At 38.9% G+C, this 19,478-nt stretch overlaps 2 protein-coding genes across 4 annotated transcripts in view; one reads left to right on the plus strand and one right to left on the minus strand.

Moving 5' to 3' along the window:
• LOC131768889 (neuroligin-4, Y-linked) lies at nt 1–17,504 on the minus strand. Of its 3 annotated transcripts, none has more exons than XM_066167182.1 (8): nt 17,293–17,504; nt 6,085–6,861; nt 5,063–5,242; nt 4,537–4,691; nt 4,304–4,405; nt 3,180–3,636; nt 2,431–2,651; nt 1–1,257 (listed from the first exon to the last, which is right to left on the minus strand). In XM_066167182.1, the coding sequence occupies exons 2-8, from the start codon at nt 6,654–6,656 to the stop codon at nt 1,121–1,123; spliced, it is 1,824 nt and encodes a 607-aa protein (XP_066023279.1). In that variant the 5' UTR covers nt 6,657–6,861; nt 17,293–17,504; the 3' UTR covers nt 1–1,120. The 3 variants fall into 3 exon arrangements, with proteins under 3 accessions (XP_066023279.1, XP_066023278.1, XP_058940575.2); XM_066167181.1 differs by having other exon boundaries at nt 6,085–7,007; XM_059084592.2 differs by lacking the exon at nt 17,293–17,504 and having other exon boundaries at nt 6,085–7,959.
• LOC131768882 (uncharacterized protein RP688-like) overlaps nt 9,701–19,478 on the plus strand; it is a 22,246-nt gene continuing 12,468 nt past the window's right edge. Inside the window, exon 1 of the mRNA XM_059084583.2 lies at nt 9,701–10,515. The gene's annotated coding sequence lies outside the window, so the exon portion shown is untranslated. The remainder of the gene's footprint in view (nt 10,516–19,478) is intronic.

The following is a 19,478-nucleotide window of genomic DNA, read 5'->3' on the forward strand; positions in this document are numbered from 1 at the left end:
AATTCTTATCTTTATCCTAGGGTAATTTGTTGATTATATAGCATTAGGGGATGAGCAATGAATTGGCCCAATCAGTCCAATAAGACAACAAACGACCATTAGTAAAATCAACATTTCTCTTCAGCGGTCAATGTGAAAATATCATTCTTTCCAAAATAGACGTGGAGAAAACGAGCTCATGATAAAATTTTCTTTAATAGAAAATATTTAAAAAATATATAAAAAAATGCCCCAAATTGATTGCTTTCTGTTGTTATTTTGAACGTGTCCTGTGCCTTGATCAGCAGCGTTTACCAGACGAATTGGCTTGCTCGGAGAAAAAGTTTAAATGTTCTATGTTTTACCTTTCAACATCTAAAATAAGTGATATTGACATTCTCGAGAGAGTTCGAATGTTGCCACCCTATATTTGAGAAATGGAGGACTTTTTCTGTGTTTACTTTTCTTGAAAAAGCCTCGTCTCAATTGCCCGTCTTAGTTTCTCTAGGGGCATATTTCAAAAATTTCTCAAGAAATAAGAGAGATACTGCGGAAATAGACCATTAAAGGAACAGGATTTCAAGGAAAACGCGTTTCTAAGTTTTACTTTGTTTGGTAGAAGAGGACCCCTTAGGGAAAAAAGACGGGAAAAAAAAACAAAAAATTCGAGAAGAGTAAGTTATGCTCAGCAGCTTTGTAAATACAGGCCTCACTTTGAACTTTCGCAAAGAAATGAAAGAACAATGAGAGCAGCTAGCTTCGACCCTTGTTTGGCTCAGATGGTCTGTTTTTAATGTATCCTTCTAAAGTTATTTTGTACACTCAAAATGATTCGTGTAATTTCCCGGAATCAATGTTACATGCTGTTTGCTCGTTTCTCTAACTTCTTTTTCCTTTTTTAGTTCTTCTACGAACAACCATACAATCTACGAGTGGTTTCCACGTGAGAAAATTCAGAACTGGTTATTTCTTGATTCTCCTGGGATCCCCAGTACCGGGTCTAAGAGAGAAAATTAACCTTACCCTTGGAGTGGGTCACGGGATCACCCTTAGTATATAAATTTGAAGAAAGCGAGTTAAAGGAAAGCTTTAGGTGCAATAGTATGGCAAATTAGGTTTCTAAGCTAGTTATGAATGTTAGTTACATATTTAACGGTTCCTCAAAGTCATGTCCTCGTCTTTTCCGCTTGTTGCAGTTGATCACCAATACAACAAACAAAATCACAGCTACAGCACCAAATACTCCAGTTAGGGTGGCCAGGACAAGCAGCAGTGTATCTGGAATTCAAAGATCAAATAGGTTAATTTTCACAGGAGCCTCATGAATCTCTGGAAACCTCTCCTGCTATACGCCATATCCAAAAGTGACTTAGGGCACTGCCACTCCTGGTGGACGGAGCGTTCTTCCAAAGCTGGTAACCCCAAGCCAGAAAATTTTCCTCATCAATTTGTCAGTAACAATGTACACTCCTGGGTAGAGAAAAACACTCTGAAGGTTTTGTGTATTGATAAACGGCACATCCCGATGACCACTACGGGTTGAGCCCGGATCTCTCAATCCTGAGCTAGTGTGCCAGTTATGCTCACCGCCAAATGGCATCTATCTAACCTTGTTTCCAGGGTCTCTCTACATCTTGCCTTCAGGGCGCGCAAAGAATTCCAGTAATAAAAAATCAATTCACATCAACTGAACTCGCATGAGATCAGAACTAAAACGGCTTATCTATGTTAACATTTTTTTTGCCTGGTTGGTGTGACTTCTTATCAACTGATATATATTCAATATGATATATTAATATATATATATATATGTATGTATGTATATATATATATATATATATATATATATATTATGAGAGGAAAAAAGGGACGTAACTACATTTCCCGACAAGCCTGTTTCGTGAATCGCTTCACTCTTCAGGGGTTTAATGAGTGAAGCGATTCACGAAACAGGCTTGTCGGGAAATGTAGTTACGTCCCTTTTTTCCTCTCATAATATTTATCCTGCTCTGCTTCAACGTATTGAGCACTGTTCCACGCGAAAATCGACTTGCAGACTTCCTATATATATATATATATATATATATATATATAAATATTATGAGAGGAAAAAAGGACGCAACTACATTTCCCGACAAGCCTGTTTCGTGAATCGCTTCACTCTTCAGGGGTTTAATCCCCTGAAGAGTGAAGCGATTCACGAAACAGGCTTTTCGGGAAATGTAGTTGCGTCCTTTTTTCCTCTCATAATATTTATTCTGCTCTGCTTCAACGTATTGAGCACTGTTCCACGCGAAAATCGACTTGCAGACTCCCTATATATATATATATATGATATATAAACTCTACCTTTTTGGAGACTTTGTTGAACTAAGATACATATATCTTTCTCCTCCATCTTTTTAGAATGAATAACCTCTAAAAATACTGAAAATATTGTTTTGCACACACCTTTCCCATCCTCTTGTTTTTCTGATATTGTCGGAATGTGACTAGCTGTGGATGGCCAAGCTATTTCTTGAAGACTTGGTAGAAGCTCATTCCATAGCGCCATTTTCTCTGGACGCATTTTGAACCGAAGTGTCAAAGTGGAACCTAGTCCCATATATTCTTCTTGGTCTGTTGTAAACTGGGGCCAAGCTTCTGCTAGTGGCGTTGGCTTATTAGGGTTCCTAGTGTGTTAAGCAGTGTCATTGGTGAACAAGAAAATTGTTTAGACGCAGGGAATTTAGTTGGAATAAAACACCACTTCACGAAAAAAAAAAACAGCAAACAGGGATAGGAGTATTAGTTTTTCAGTTCCCTTTGAAATATTCTGAGATTGGTTTGGTCAGCCACATATGAGATAAGCGCAAGCTAGCAAACGGAAAAAAAGAAAAACACAAAACAAGAAAGAAAAAACACGAGCCAGAAGCCTTTCCTGGTTAGAGATTAGTTACTTGGAGACTGATCGAAAGCTTTTTTTTTCCCTGTGTGGTTGCTGTTGGACTGAAACCATAAAAAACAAAATTCCCTTTGCATCACTGGTCAGAGGCAACGCAAATAATGTATTGCGGTGAGTTGTATAATTAACTATTCTGGATACCAATCTTGCATGGTCTATGGTTTCTAAAAATAAAATTTCCAACACCTGGTAATAAGTCATCCCTAAAATGGGGCTTTTCAATCTTTTTAATACCCAGTGACTTGTTCTGACTTACCCTGTTTTAGCAAAATTAGTCCAAAAGGTCATGATATCTTTACTCAGTTGTATGTCGTCAGGAGACGTAAGATTCTCGGTCATAACAAGAGGCTCTCCAAATGTGTATAAGACATCGGCGCGATGATACACTCCAAGCCACGCAGGAAGCGGGAACGGGATCGCGGGAAATGTTTTTGGTACTTTTTCAAGTTGATAAAAGTAGGTGGGTGCCTGTTTCTTTGTGAATGCCTTGACTGCTTTTAATAGCGGAGCTTTAAATGTTGCGTCTGAGTTAATGTCAATGAACTGCTGTCTTATCACATAAGGATCAGAAGCATTCGACCAGTCAGTGTACTGGTAGATTAGCAAATCCAAGATTTGAGAGTTTTGATTACGAACCCAAGTCCAGTTGCGTATCGTTTCTTCAAATTGAGCTCTTGACATTCCGTTCGTAACTTCAAGACCTTTCAGAACACCTTTAAATTAATAAAACATGTTAACAGAAAAAATTGCACCTAAGCCATACTTATGTGCTCCGTTTTTTTTGTCTAATTTCTTTGTATGTCGATTTTTTTTATAGCGATAAGTGTGCTTAGTATTGACTAATAAAGGTCGCATGTGGCCTACGATAGTCAAAGTACAAGCAGGTAAACAGTTATAAGACAGAGCACAGTGGCTAAACTACTTCTTATTGGGAGGCTAGCTCAATATCTGAACTCTTACCTTCACACTCTTTCTAATGTAGAAAAAATGGTGAAAATCAAAATAAATACCATAAAATAAATAAATGAAGTCATAAATAATGAATAAATAAATTAAGAAGCTAGAATATTTTCCCACATAAACATCCTAGTCCAGCTGGATACCGGAAAACGGAAGTCTGACTGCTTTGATCATCTTGTTAGGCGGGTTGATGTTTCAGATATGAATACCCGGGATGAACTCTCCAGTTAGAACCGGAGGCAAAATTCACTTCGATAAAGGGCCAGCCTGATTACTGAGCTCTCATGAACAGGTTCTTACTAATAAACATGCCTTTTTCAAACTTCTTCATTACTGGTGCAGCCAGGAAGAAGGTGATTCTAAAAACTAAATGCAATATCAAAATATGGTATGAAAGTTTGAGGAGATCCGAATACCCACCAGGCGCACCAGTGACAAAAATTGAGCCGTCATCTTGGGCCACTCCAGCAATGATATTAGTATTGTTGAACTTGCCGGCTTGAAGCAATTTGGCTGGTAAATCTGTACATGAGTGATAACATAACTTATTACGTCTTTTAAATATCGCCTGTGACATGAATTGTATAGACTTTTTAGATGTTGTTTTGTTTGTGGCAACACTCAAAGTTGACTTTAACACCAGCATCAAATACCTGGTAAGAAAAATCCATCCACCACCGGTCCGAAGGGTAACAAAATTGGGGTTGAAAAGACTTTTATTTGGGCATCCATCAATTGCTGAACACTTTTCGTCTTCGCACACAATTTTAGGGAATCCACATCACAGCCAACGGCATTAGCGAAGCTCCTAGAAGAAAAGTGGAATATATGGGCATTGTTCATGAATTTGGCAATCTGTTGGGGTGGGGGCGTGAGTTTTCAACCATAAGGGAAGTAATGGGGTTACAATCCAGCATCTCATGGGAAATTAAGAGTGCAGTGGGGGGAAAGAGAAGGGAGGGAGGGGGGTGTGAGGCAGTTGAGTATTTCCTAATAAAGAACTAAACTCATAACCGCCTTAGGGTGGTGACCAACGTGTCATTTTATTACAATAAAATAATAACCTCCATTAGGGTTGTCGTGAGGTCAGTCACTGGTGCCGAAAACTTTCGTTTAGTGGTTATTACCGTTTCAAGTGTTTTTATTGGCTCAAACCTTTAACTGTGACAGTTCTAGTACCTTGCCCTTCGGTAAGCCTCGTTTTTGGTCATCGCCGATGAAAGAGATGCGGGATTTCCACTCTGCATGATGATGTTCTGATACAGACCATGAGCCATTGGCGATAACATTAATAACGACACACATGTTCCTCCAGCTGAACCACCAAATAAGGTAACTTTGTTTGGATCTCCTCCAAACCTGATTGATCAAACATATTCATGCTCAGATTTTAGTTTGATTAGTTTATTGAGGTATGATTCACCACCTCATATGTTCGTGGACGAACGTTCACAGAAGCTGACTTTTTGCTTTCCTGTAGTCAGTTTGAACCGCACAGTTTTAACAATAGTACCCCCCCCCCCCCTCCTTCTCCCGCAAAGTAGTGAACCTTAGAGGTGGTGGTTACCTATTACAACCTCCTTGCTCAGCCCCTACCTGCAAGTAACAAATCCTTTCTCCCTTACCAGGTACTCTACGGTTTTAGGAAGTACTTTGTTGTTTTAAATGTGATATAGCTATAGCGCGTAAACATTTTATATTCTGTTGGTTCTTGTTAGTAATCATATCAAAATAATTTTTTTTTCACTTAAGTCTTAGAAGCCGTTCAATCCGTTCTTCTAAGGTGCAGTTACTTTTATATGCGAACTACGAAGAGCCGTAAATGCCGAAAGTATACATCTCCGATGGACACCTGGAGACAATTAAAGACTGCCCTCAAGCCGCAATCATAACACTCGTCACATGGTAGGTCACGAAAGTACTTAATCCGCTTCAGTTACTCTTCAAATTAAGAAATATGATTTATTTGTTTGATTCCCAAAATGTCGTAACTTGGAAATTATCCCAGCATAGCATTAGAATTACGATTATTAAAGTTTCGCTGTGATTTAAGTCCAAAGTCCCCACGCCTTGCCAACAATCCATAGTTTTCTGATCAAAGGGATAAATAGGGTTTTGGCGCACCAAACGGTAAACAATTTGCATAATACTATACATACCGATATGAGGAAAAAAATAAATAACAAATATCACATTCCTACCTTGCAATATTTTGGTTAACCCACTTTAAGGCCTCTAGCTGGTCCATTAGACCGTAGTTGCCTTTTAGATTGTCGTCGTTTGCACTCAAAAATCCCAAAACACCCAAACGATAGCCGACCGTGACAACGATCACGTTACCTTCAGTTGCCAAAACGCTGCCGTCGTAAGCGAGTGTATCACCCAAAGAGAAGGCACCTCCGTGGATCCAAAACATCACAGAGAGAGAAGAATGTTGTGATACGTTAGCAGGGACATATACATTGAGTAAAAGACAATTCTCATCGACAAGACGTTGTTTATGCAGCGGAAGATTTAGTTGTGGGCAAATCTTGTCGATCTTGTTCGCTTGAAGGAGAGTGTTCCATCTCTCCAGTGGCACTGGATATTCAAAACGTTCTGACCTGGCATATGGAATGCCTAAGTACTTTGTAACAGTTTTGTTCGTTTGCAGCGATACCACAGATCCGTTAATGGGACCAAATGTCGTGTTAACGATCGCAGGAGTCACAACTGACACCCAGCAATGGAAGAGTGACAGTGTGTACAGCCTAACCATACGTGTCCGTTTCATTATCTTTTGAAATTGCCAGCAACAGGTTCAGTGCTTAGGTAAATCGTTTGTTTTACCTGTTGCGATCATACGACCTCTAAAATTGACTGGTGAGACCAGAGAGATGGTGAACTTCCATACACCGCGGAAATGAAAATAACACTGGAAGGATTGTTAGAATGCCGCTAAGCCGTCGCGCATCCACCCATCCGTGACGCGGACAGTGCTAAGGAAAACATTACCATTTTGATAGATGTTATCGATCATCAACATCGAAAGTTCGGTGGAATACGCTCAGTAGACATATAAATCGACCAGAATTTTCAAAAGAAGAGTAATTAATTCCTTGTAGTTTCTTTTCCCTTGAAAGGCCTGACAAACCAGCAGATACATGAATAAAGATAACATAGATCACGTGGGTGAGAATATTTGGCTTGCCGGATTAAATGACTTTGAGTCAGTGGTTAAATATTGGACTCGTTTTGTTTTCTCTTTTTTCAGTGTTTGTTAGGGTGGGGACAGAGGGGAAGGTATTTTTCAGTCAACTTCTAAACGTTGTTCGTGCATAAATCAGGCGACAGAAGATACATCTCAACTAAATAGTTTGAGCAAGAGGAATGGCCTTTAGTTTTCATTTAATTCGAGACTTTTGCTGTCTATTGAAGAAAAGTAATATAAGAGCAGTATTTACAATATTCATGATAATTATTTTTCACTGCTGCTCAAGCTCAAGACCAATCAATATGAACAAAGAACACGAAAGCTAGCAGTGGCAAGACTCAAGAGAATGCCAAGTGCAAAATTTTTCCCTAGGCAAATGAAAAAATTACTATAAATTGGCTTTTTGATGTGGGAGGCTTCTCCCATATTAGCTTATATGAGGCAAATTCTGTAACTATCCATGGAACACTTCACAAGGTTGAAACATGAAAGTAACACCATCGTGATTTTCCACCTAGAATAACACCAAATTTATTATTAAACAACTGGTATTGTATAATGTATAAATTGATGCTGCTGTAATTATCCACTTGCGGTCATACTGTGGAAACTAACTACAAGTTTTTTATTGACGCAGAATTATTTGTTATTTTGATTAAGCCATTTACCCCCAGATCTTGAAAAACACTCAAGTTTACACGTCAAATCTTTCTGAGGTTAGATTTTCATTACTTTGTCGGTAGTCGGTTTTTTTTTTCTTTTTTTTTTTTTGACCGTGATCAGAGGTCAATAAATCTCAGTTAGTTATTAAAAGTGCAAATAATTGTTCATACCGTATTTCTTCGATTAAACGCCGCCCTCGAATAAACGCCGCATCCTGATGCGTTTGTACGAATCAGACTCAAAAATCACACAGTGATCATTGCGTCGATCGCAGTTTGAGTGAACCAGACTCAAATCCTTTTTTACCAGTTATGATGTCGAGAAGGCATATCCGACATTAGAACTTTAATCACTTTGTGTACTGCAGTACTGATCAACATGCAAATTGTGAAATTTAGAACAATATGAAAAATGACTTTTAGACAAGCAACATGTTTCTGTTTCTTTTTTCTTTTAATTACAATGCTCAGTTACCAAAGTATTGTTTGCAAATAATAAATTGGATTTTGAATAAACGCTGCACTCGAATCACGAAAAATTCAGTAAACGTGGCGGCGTTTAATCGAATCATCACGGTGTTCGTTAGCAAGAGATAATATACCAGTTTATGATCTCTAACCGCTAAGTAACTGGACACTGTTCTGAAAATGAGCCCGCGCTGTTACAAAGCCATAAAGTAGGCTTAAGAGTGAATATTAATCTCTATTAATATGAATCTAGACATCAATAACTGAGAGGCCTAGACTGGATACAGGCAGGGTGCAAATAAGTATTTTCCTTTTTCCGTAAGATTGAGCAAATTTGTTCAGCATATAAGTCATAAGACTTGGGTAGAGCCAATGACTATTCACCACGCTAACGCGTTTTAATCGCAAAATTACTTTAGTATTACCGCTTAGGTATCTGTGCATGTGTTATAAGTAATCTAGCAAGCAAGCAAGTAACAAGTTTATTTCTAGCTTTAAGAAAGTTTTAGTTTCCCTCCCACCCACACCATCGACAGTTTTGATTGTATCTTAAACTCATTCGTGTTTGTAATTTATTCTTGATTACTGGACCGTTGGTTCAGTGTATTCGTCCAATATCTTTGTTATGTAAAGTCTATTGTGTTATTTAAGTAGGATATGAACTATTTCATAAGCGAGGGAGAGTGTTTCATCAGGGTCTCCAGACACGAGAAAACTGTTTGGAAATCCTGATGAAACACGAAGCTTGAGTTTATGAAATGACTTCTTAAAAGGGCCTAATTTATTAACAATAAACACAAAAACAGGAAGACCACGTAAATAGTCAGTTTTTGTTTTCTTATGTTTCATTATCGCGTGTGTATAGTTGTTAGTCAGTGTCATGAAAGATGTGTTTTTCCACAACTTCGGCTTTTCAATTAAAAGCCTCTGCCTCCTAAGCTAGAATGCTCTTCTTTCTGAAAACAAATATCGGTAATGTTGGACCGTATCGGTTATCGGCTAGTATTTACTTGTCGCTAACTGATGATCTGTTTTGTTTTCTGTCGCTGGTCAGCCATATTTTTCGCTCTTTGTCACTGGTAGATTAACCCCATTCAGACCCTTTTTACCTGCTGGTACTAAGGTTAGACAAGAATATTATATTTAGATGTTGAGCTATGCTATTGTTATAACATTGCACTGTTGAGGTTTTGCTCGCAATTGTAGTGATGAAAAATGAAATGTATCTAAGAATGACATAATCTGAGGGTGAGAGAGTTTGCTTGGCGCATTTTAATTTTGTTTGTGTTCATTTTGTATATATCACTGTTGTATATATCACTGCAAGAGGAGCGCCGCGTTTTACATTTTCTGGGACGTAAAGGCACAACTGAAAACAATCCTCGTTCGTTCAGGAGAGGAGCTTTCATAGGCAACAGGCAAGCGATCTTGATAGGTCCATAATTCCTTCACAAGCGCGTACGGAAGAAATCGTGATATCAGAACCCGCAATAAAAGAACCAACGGGTTTCATGCAAAATAAAATCGGCTCACAAGTCTATACAGTCACACTATTAACAAACCCGAAAAAAATATTCATCGAATCCTCACAGAAAACCTCACGCCAAGAAATACAAGGGTTTCTTTCATTGGACGAATACCACTAAGATCGCTCGCTCAGAAATGTTTCCAAAGTGTCGACAGCTCAAATAACTGAAGTATTGGAATCGCTTGACATTTCTAAACAAACAACCGATTCTCTCAAAAGAAGTTTGAAATAACCTTTCTATTGTAATTCTGTGAAAATTAATCTCCTCGCTATCAATTTTGGACAACTAAGCCGTCATCGTATTATGCAAAGCATAGCCATACCAGCGGAACAAATAAACTTCCTGAGAAAAAGAAAAAGGCTATATCACCAATTCAGGTAATTTGCATTTCTTACGCTGATATTTAAGCCGTAAACTTCTTAATAGGATAATGGTGTTTTGGACACCTGCTCGAGAAGAAATTCTTCAAATTCTTCTTGACGGCTACCTTTTGCTAACTTTCTTTTGACTTTTCACGCCATGAGACGTGCAAACCTCTCTTCACTTCGTGTTACTTAAGTCCTAAATCTTATTCGTGGACAAAGAGCCTCTCGTATTGAAGGGCAACATAGAAGACAACATAGTATGTCTAGCGATCTTCTTCTCCCTTTTCTCATCTTTGGAAGTAAGAGTAAGGTCACCCTACAATCGCGTCGAAGCTTGCTGCAAGCGCTTATTGTTGCTCGCCATTGGATCGAGGTAACAGACATGAAGCATAAGGCATAGTGTCCTGGCGTCCTGGTAAGTTTATGATCAGTCCTAACGAAAATGAAATGTATAATAGCACAGCATCATCGCAGTCATCGGGTTGGGATAACAACAAGACTCGCCATTAATATTGATTCTCTTTGTTCAGCAACCTACTGTATTAGCTGACCTTAACTAGCTGGTCAATAAAAGGTCGCTTTGATATTTCATCTTGCGAGCAGATTACCGGACTAAAGTGGTTTCCTAGAAAAACTGAATCGAGGATCACCGGATCTTGGATCAAGGATCAGTTCAAAATGAATTAAATAAATTTAATAAATTGATAGGCGTGATTGATTGCACATCTGGCGGTGTGCGCACTCAGATTGTGTTGCATCATGGTCGTAAAACGACAAAAAAGTCATTTGCATCCTGTCGTGGTCGAGTGAACATCTCCGGTAGCAGCAAGATAGCGTGAATAAACGTGGAATTTAATGGAAATTCTATCTGTTGCCGTTCCTTCGAAAGTTAAAAAGTGTTCGCGGGCCTGCGCGACTCCTGTTATTCCGACTCCTGTTATTCCGAGTTATTTAACGGGGAATCGTCCCTTGACATGCAAACGCATTCCAAAGAGGCAGCTACCTTTTAATAAACGAACTATTTTCCATGTCATACACTTAAAGGCGTGAATACGGGATTCGCGAAAGGAGAGGCTTTACGCCTCCTAATACCAAATTCGTCACGCTCAACGTTTATTAAAAAACCTACAGAATTTAAAATATGCTTGAAGAATAGAGAATACTTAGAATAAGGTTTTAACAAACGTATCTCTGGAGTTATTTTCTGCGGGAGAGATTGATACTTAAAAAAAAAAAGCGCGCACACATGAAATATTACCTTTTGTAACAATCTCATCTGGCTTTGCCTGGCGCGGGAGTTGGGCGACGAGCGGGGATGAAGAAATGACCGAAATACGAGTGGTCAGCGGAGAAACAAATTTAATACTTCATATGGAGACATATCAGTTGTAGTTGCAGAAAACAATAGTGTTGTAAAGCCGAAATGTTAACAGTGTACTTCGCTAATGGAGGTATCGGGAAAGGTATCGGTGGCATTCGGAAAGGCACCAAGAAGAATTACATTTACGTTTTGTAACTTGCAAAAAAACAATCTATTGTAAAGCCAAAATGTTACCAGGTTATACTTCGCTAATTCAAAAGTTAAGCAATTTTCCAAACGCTTTGACTGGAACAATATTTTTACAACTATATTAACCAACGGAGGCATCGGGAAAGGCATCGGTGACACCGGGAAAGGCATTAAGAAGAATGATATTTACGATATGTGACTTGTTGTATGACGGAAAAAAGTATCTTGACTTGTTTAAGGCGTAAATCACAGTCTTTTTGCCTGTTCACTTGAATTTTGCAATCTCGACTTTCGATTACGGAAAAATGAAAAGCTAACCAACTCAAAAAAATTTCGTTGTAGATATCTACATTTTTAGAGTCATTAATAAGTTTGTTTCCCCAGCCTTTAGATAAGAAATTTTAAATTTCCATCAGCTGTAGTTCTTTTAGTGTTTATTATATATATATATATATATATATATATATATATATTCAATCGCCTCATTTCACGTGAAAAAGGTATGTAGTAAAACACTGAGCTTCGAGAAACAGCCAAGTTAAGGCTAATGTGTTTACCATGCTTAAATATTTATAATCAGGGCCACTCGTTTAGGAGACCTTTCTTCAGAAGATCCAGGCATTAAAATAATTCTGTTTTCCGTTCGAAGTGTTTTTTTTCCTATTTTATTTAACAAATGAACTCGGGATGAAAACTTAATTTTCGAAGCGAACGGCAGGTGAAATGTTGTGTTGGTGTCTCTGTCCCCCCCCCCCCCCCCCACGTCTCTGCGAAAGGTACATCCAGACAACCTGCATGAAAAAACTGACCATAGCTATCGCAACAAATTCTTAAACAAAAATCTTTAAAACTAAACTGGTGAGCAGCACTCTACGAACGGTAGTTGTAAAATTTCTTTATTCTCCGACGCGTTTCGTTTAACTGTCGTAGACGTCTTCGGGGAGTTTTACAATTTAACACTAAACACCTGTATTTATAAGCCATAGTTAGTGGCTATACGAAAGCCAATGACCATAAAGGCTTGGCCGGACCTACGAATAGGAAAAGGTGAAGTTGCGGAAAATTTGAAAATTTTTTGGGGCAAGGTGGGAGAATTCATTTGGGGACCACGGTTTTGGTTTTCTTTTTTCGTCACGCAGCAAGTTACAAAACGTAAATATAATTCTTCTTGGTGCCTTTCCGGATACCACCGATGCCTTTTCCGATGCCTCCATTGTTTATTACAGCAGTAAAAGATATATGTGCCATCAACACTTTTGAAAAATTGCTTAACATTTTATTTAGCGAAGTATACTGTTGATATTTCGGCTTTACAACACTATTGATTTCCGCAACTATAACTGATATGTCTCTATATGAAGTACTAAATTTGTTTCCCTGCTGGCCACTCGTATTTCGGTCTTTTCTTCATTCCCCACTCATCGCCCGTGATGTAGTAACTCCCGGCATTGCCAAACCTCAAGAACATACAGATAGGGAAATGATACCTTAAAACTAACCCTGAATATCACATCGCAAACGGAAGTTATTAAAGGATATCCTAATGACAGCTAAGCTTTCAGGTTAGAAGATTTAAAAGCGCAAGCGAATGGCAGGAGTCGCTCAAGCCTACCAACACCTTTTAACGATCGACTACCTTTTGCTTTCCGGCCAAACTGGTGTGTCGCCATGCGCATTGTAGAGTTATTCATTGGTCAAATGATTCCGTTATTAGCTCAAATTCAACTGTCCTTCATTCAATGATCAAGATAGTAGATTTACCATACAACACTCGCGATAACATCGGCAGAAATATTGGACAAGATGGCGGCCGTGCTTGCGCATTTCGTCCATAATGGCGTCCAAATAATATAAGAAATTGTATGGAAATTTGTAAAATTTCTAAAATGTAACAATCAGGAGCTCATGGTCCCGTCTGCTCTCGATCGAGACACATTCAGTACTGATTCTGCTATTCATCAAACCTCACAAGGACTCGATAAATAAAAACCACTTACTTCCCGAACCAGTTCTTCTGTCATTGATTATTGACCTAGGTCGCCATACAATTCTTAAAAATCCGTCGTTCTCCATCCCAAACACTCGCCTATTACAGGAAAGTGCATCAACAAAGTCAACTGCTCTCGATCGAATTGACTGCTACAGAGTTCGAAGCGTCCAAATATCCTGTAAAATTGCCATTTCCTCCCATCTAAAAAGTTCCCAACGCGCCAGAATATCCCTTATTTTCCATGTTGAGTAAGTGACGAGACGCCATGTTGAAAACTATGACTGAAATAGTTACACACGAGCAACGCTGATCTTCAAATCGTCGGCCATATTTGTTTTATGAATAAAGGGGTAAGTTTCTAAAGAAACTGTGGTGCTGCGTCGGTGGGAGAGTATAGCAGGTAATTTAGTGTTAACAACTGGGTTGAAAACGTAAATTAGCCACCGTAAAGGGTAAAAAAGCTGACGTTTCGAACGTTAGCCCTTCGTCAGGGCTAACGCTCGAAACGTCAGCTTTTTTACCCTTTACGGTGGCTAATTTACGTTTTCAACCCAGTTGTTAACACTAAATTACCTGCTATATTTGTTTTATGTTCTTGCAGGGAAATAAATTAGTTCTCGGTCCTTTTCGGAATAAAAATATGCCAGGCATTGAATGCAAATTCAGTAGTCTTAGCGCGAAAATTAAATTAAAGCAAATCAAAATTCTGACATCATGTCATCGCTCTGCCTCGAAAAATCCCAAAGGTTTACTTGCAGGTCATCTTTTCTTTTTCTTTTCATCAAATAGAAGATCTGTGGTGCTCAAAGTGTATAAGTCATGGTACGAAACACTCTTCTTTGCAGATCGAGCCGTGATCGCTGCCATATTGAATTCTCTTGATATTCTATTGTTCCGGAGTGTAATACGATATACCGCTGATAATTGTTAGCGGGCTCGAAATGTCCTTGATTTCTGGCGATGGTTAATTTCATCTTACTCAGGAAAGTAGCTTTATATAATAGTAACGCTGTGTAACGCAACAAGCCTTTTCTCGGCCATAATCGGTCTCAAACACCCGCACTTAAAATGCGAGAATCACATGTACCGTTGGAGAGCGTTTGAGAGCGTTTGGTCAGAGCTGTTAAAGAAGGATCAAAACAGCCATCCAAATCTTTGAAAGGCTCCAAACTACGACGTACATCAAATTTGACCTTCTTGAAATCCGGTCTCAAATTACATACAAAAAAACAGTGATCGCGTTTGTCCTTGAGAACCATAGAATACGCAACAAATACGAACAAAAAATACTTTTACACATTTAGAATAAATCAAATTACATTCGTCTATGGTGAAAGGAAAAAGGAACGGCCTAACTTTAACGGAATGTTCAGTCAAAATCTGCCGAATTCTGCTGCTTTCACCGCCATATTGAAAACGAAGCTACCACAATGAAACGCAATCGGAGTGCGCACACCGCCTGGTCAAGATCTCTCTCTGTTGACAGTCAGGCGTTGTTTTTAAGCCCTTCCCCCGTCTACCGACTTTCACGCTACTCCCAAGAACGCTTGACCGAAAGTTAGATAAGAAACTGTCTATTCTTGATTCCGGTGTAGTTTTCGGAGATTTTTATTGATAGTCAAAGCAAACGACTGTAATTTTATTCTTTCACTAGAGAAATGGAAAGATAACCTTTTTTTTTGGCATTCACACAAACCTTTCTTCTGCACAGAGACATTGTAGACACGGCCAATGGACGACAAAATCGCCATTATTTTCCAATTCTTTGCATTTTCACACAAGCATTAGTCGATCTAACAAATAATTCCCAGGTTTTCTCCTTGACATTGAGCAGGATATTTCATCTGCTCGCGAAAAAGTGGTTAAAAAAAAGTCACGTCTACGAGTTTACAGACACCAAACAGACAACCGGCTGCGAGTCGTTCGCACGTCTAAGTGAAAATCCGTGACGTCATTTGTTTGCAGCGCTGAGGTTCGAAACAATTCCTGTGGCTATTATCTTTCTAACTCGAGCACTTTGTTTACTGAAAATACTGTGAATACGGATTTGTCGTCATCTCCCGCTAGTGACAACGAAAATGCTTGCAGATATTTTAGCACTTCTGCTTTTGCACACCATGCTTAACCGTTGGTGCGGTTCCCCTGTTAAAGCTATCGAGAAACAGAGAATCAGCAAACGTCAAGGTCCTTTATTTTGTCGGAAGTGATCAAAAGTGTGGGACTAAATTTTCTACCTGCTGTGCTTTCTGGAGACAAAAAAAAGAAAAAACAATTCTTCCTCGTTAGTCGTCAGGTACTTTCTTTTAAAAAAAGATCACCTTAGATTAAGAACTGATTCAGTTCTCCAGTGTGTGTTCTTGAGATTTTCGACTTGTTGCCTGTTGTTGTGAATCCCCTGGAATATACATGGAACTCAGTGGGGTGATACAATTTTATCACTTTCCGAATCGTGTCTCTTGTCAAATCCCGTCGTAAAAACGACTAAAACGTCTCCTTCTAAGCGAGTGATTCTTCAGATGCATTCCATCTGCTTTTCCTTTAAAGGGTGACTGACGCCAAATTTTTCTCCTTTTTTTTTTGTCCCAATGCATTCCTCTTAGGTTAAAGAATCCAAAATGAGCAAATTAACGATATATTGTGCAGAATTAAGTTTTCTACAAATTTTTTTTGACGCCTAATCAACGGCCATTATGAAAAAGGTTTCATTCAGGTCACGTGATGTGATACGTCACACGTGTGTAAGGCGGTAAAAAGTGTCATGTCAAGATCTGGGAGTAACAAATTCGTCCCGGATGTTCAGCTGCTGCCGAAATTTACGAGTGGAATAAAAGTAAGATTTGATTCTGATATAGGTCACCATTTAGAGACTACGAAATACGAAGTGAGGCATAAAATAACGAAGGCTGAATAATCGAAACGCGACGGATCGCATGTCTGTATTCAGAGACACATCTAATTTGCACGCCTTTCCAAACAGCTGTAAAAATATATATGTTCCCATAATTTTTCCTCTTAATTATTATCGAGTTCTATATTTAAAGAAATGTTTTTTAATTCTAAGCCGAAAAGTATTTGTCTTTAGATTTTATCTGGTGTGTATCACTGTGACCTCAGGCCCATCGGTTCAGGAGTGAGCGTGACTAAACGCAAAGTATTGTCACGTATTATGGGAGGTTGTCATCTGGTTTCGAAAGTCTTCTTCCACGGTCCGGAAATGGGCAAGATTTATCCTTTTTTAAAATTTTTTAATGAGACTAGTGAGCAACACAAAAGATGACTTCCTACTGTTGTAACTTTTTGTTTATTTCTTTCGATGCGTTTCGTCTCTAACTGAGAGTTTTTCAGGAATGATTACAACTAACATTGAGCAGCATATATAGCACATTCGTGTGCCTAAGTTTAATTAACTTCTAATGGAAGTGTATAATAACAGAACCATGCTGTAAACGGATGTAACAAGAATCGCCTTGTTATGAGCGCCATATTCAAGCGTAATGTTTCTCATTTGCGACCGGAAACATGATGAAATCAATCCTGTCCGAAAGGTTACTCGTTTCAAAAATGTACCAATGTCAGCGCACGTTTATCGGCATCCAAGAGTCTGCACATTAGGTTTTCTTTACTTGATCGCTCCTACGTTTAATAAGCGACTGATTCTCAAATAATTTACTTATAATCGTAAATGCACTCACCATTCTTGCTTTCTTGATTGAGGCGGCCGCGGCGCACGGGCCATGGATCCTCCTCTAACTCTTGCGCTCTATTTTAGGTTACGTTCGTCTTGGCGGTCCAAATTGCCAGGGCCTGATTTTACCAACAGATTTTTAAACTTTTCCATTCTGTTCGCCTTCCATCGAAGCCTCAAAATCCGAATAATCAGACCCCGAAATAGAATTGCTTCCGCCTTAATTACTTTGCTTAATGTACACACGTGTGACGTGTCAAGTCACATGATCAAAATCGAAGCATTTATGGCGGATGACTCACGAAGCTGCATCTTGGACAGTTTTCCCGGCGAAAAAAGGCACAAAGAGGCATTCGAAGCACCTTGTATCTGTTTCAATGTGTTAGCCGAGGCATTTAGACGGTATTCCGAAAAAGTGACCTGTTAGCCGTCAGTTACCCTTTAAGGATATGAGGTCAGTAAAAATTTAAAGAGATGAAGTTAAAGCCGCTGAAAATTTTCTGTTCACTCCGGCAGTCGCCAAAAGCGGCGTCGTGTTTTGAAATTGCACCAGAAGTCAGAGACGTAATCTCATGCCGACACTCGGGATAATTTAGAAATTTCACGTGAATATAGCATATGCACAAGTAAACCCGCTCTGTAGCGGTCAGTCTTCAATAGCAGTCCTAAAAGTCCGCGAAAATTGACACTTCCACAAAGTGGTATGGCTTTTTCAGTATTCAGTATTTTCTCTTATTTTCGCTTTAGCATACGGGAGATCTTGACTGAGTCACGAAGATGAGCAATCAATCACGCCTATTAATTTGTTTAATTTATTTAATTCATTTTGAACTGATCTTTGATCCTTGATCCTTGATACGGTGATCCAGTGATCCTTGATCCTATTTTTCCAGGAAACCGACTTCAGTAGCTCTCCATTGACGTTCTGACGCGGTTTTCAGACCGCTCGAAGAACTATCGATGATTTGTGTGTTTTACTCAGAGGATGTATGGGGAACAGAATATGCAAAATTTTCATAAAACGCCATATATCATTATGCATAGAGCCAGTTGTTTGATAAAAATTATTTTTACGTTAAAACAGTATTTGACCCTGGGAATTAATAATTTTATGTGGTCTCTCATCAACCGGGATCTGTAACGATAATTTATTTACGCTAAAAGTTAACTCTAAAGCTGAGTTCAAGGAGCACGGAGGTGAAACATGGGCGCCGAAGTGAAATACATTTAATTGCTTTATTTTGAACTGAACACAATGTCCAGCAGTTTCTTGTGAATCACATTGTGATAAAACTTATGTCAACTTGTAACAGAGCCATCTGCGACAAACTTGTCATAATCCTCTTGAATGTTTTCAAGGCTTTGTTTTTCTGCATGCCCAAGTTTATGGCAAGAGACGTGCATTACTTCATAATTTATCTTGCACCAAGGACATGGATACTTGCCTACAAGTACAATTCTCAGTTGTTCTCCACACTGAGGTTGTTGCACCAGTGGTGGTTGTAAGTTCTGCTTGTACTCATGGTACATTTACCTTTGAGAGGGCAAATGTCAAGGTCATCTTTGCGAACTTTGACACCAAAGGCTGTGAAAGTGATCTCCATCTTATCAGCTCAAAGAAAATTGTTCTCATACTTATCTTTTGCCTTCTTCAATCGCTCTCCACAAATTCCGCAAGTTTTTTCCAATATTTGTTGATGTTCAGAGAGACTAAAGTTAGACATCTGAATGTATTAATCGAACCGAGTTCTAAACTAAACTTGGATTAAGCAACACAGTACTAAATTGACACAAGATATGTTCTAAAGTTCCTTTCTCCGACCTTTTATTGCTTCAGAAGGGTAAACCCTTTGAGTTTGTAGCTTGTTTCAGGAAGGGGTGTCTATTTAATTAATCTCTCTCGATCGGTTCTTCAGAGGCGCGAGAATATTTGCATTCTTGTGTTAGTGCGTGTAGTTCGTTCCATTTGAAGGGGGAGGGAATATTCGCATTAACCATGTTAATCATGGCCAAGAACAACGATTTAACTACCAGATCAAAACACAACTAGTAAAATATAATTGGAAGGTTTATCATCCCTGATCGTGACTGAAATGTTTCCTGAAAATAGGAAGACCTCAGAAAGGCAATAAGTCATCTTGCGTCCAAACAAGATGCCATTAAGCCGTCGCATTGTTGACTATCTCACACGTG

This window comes from Pocillopora verrucosa, chromosome 5 (genome assembly GCF_036669915.1).
Source record: "Pocillopora verrucosa isolate sample1 chromosome 5, ASM3666991v2, whole genome shotgun sequence".
NCBI classification, from domain to species: domain Eukaryota; kingdom Metazoa; phylum Cnidaria; class Anthozoa; order Scleractinia; family Pocilloporidae; genus Pocillopora; species Pocillopora verrucosa.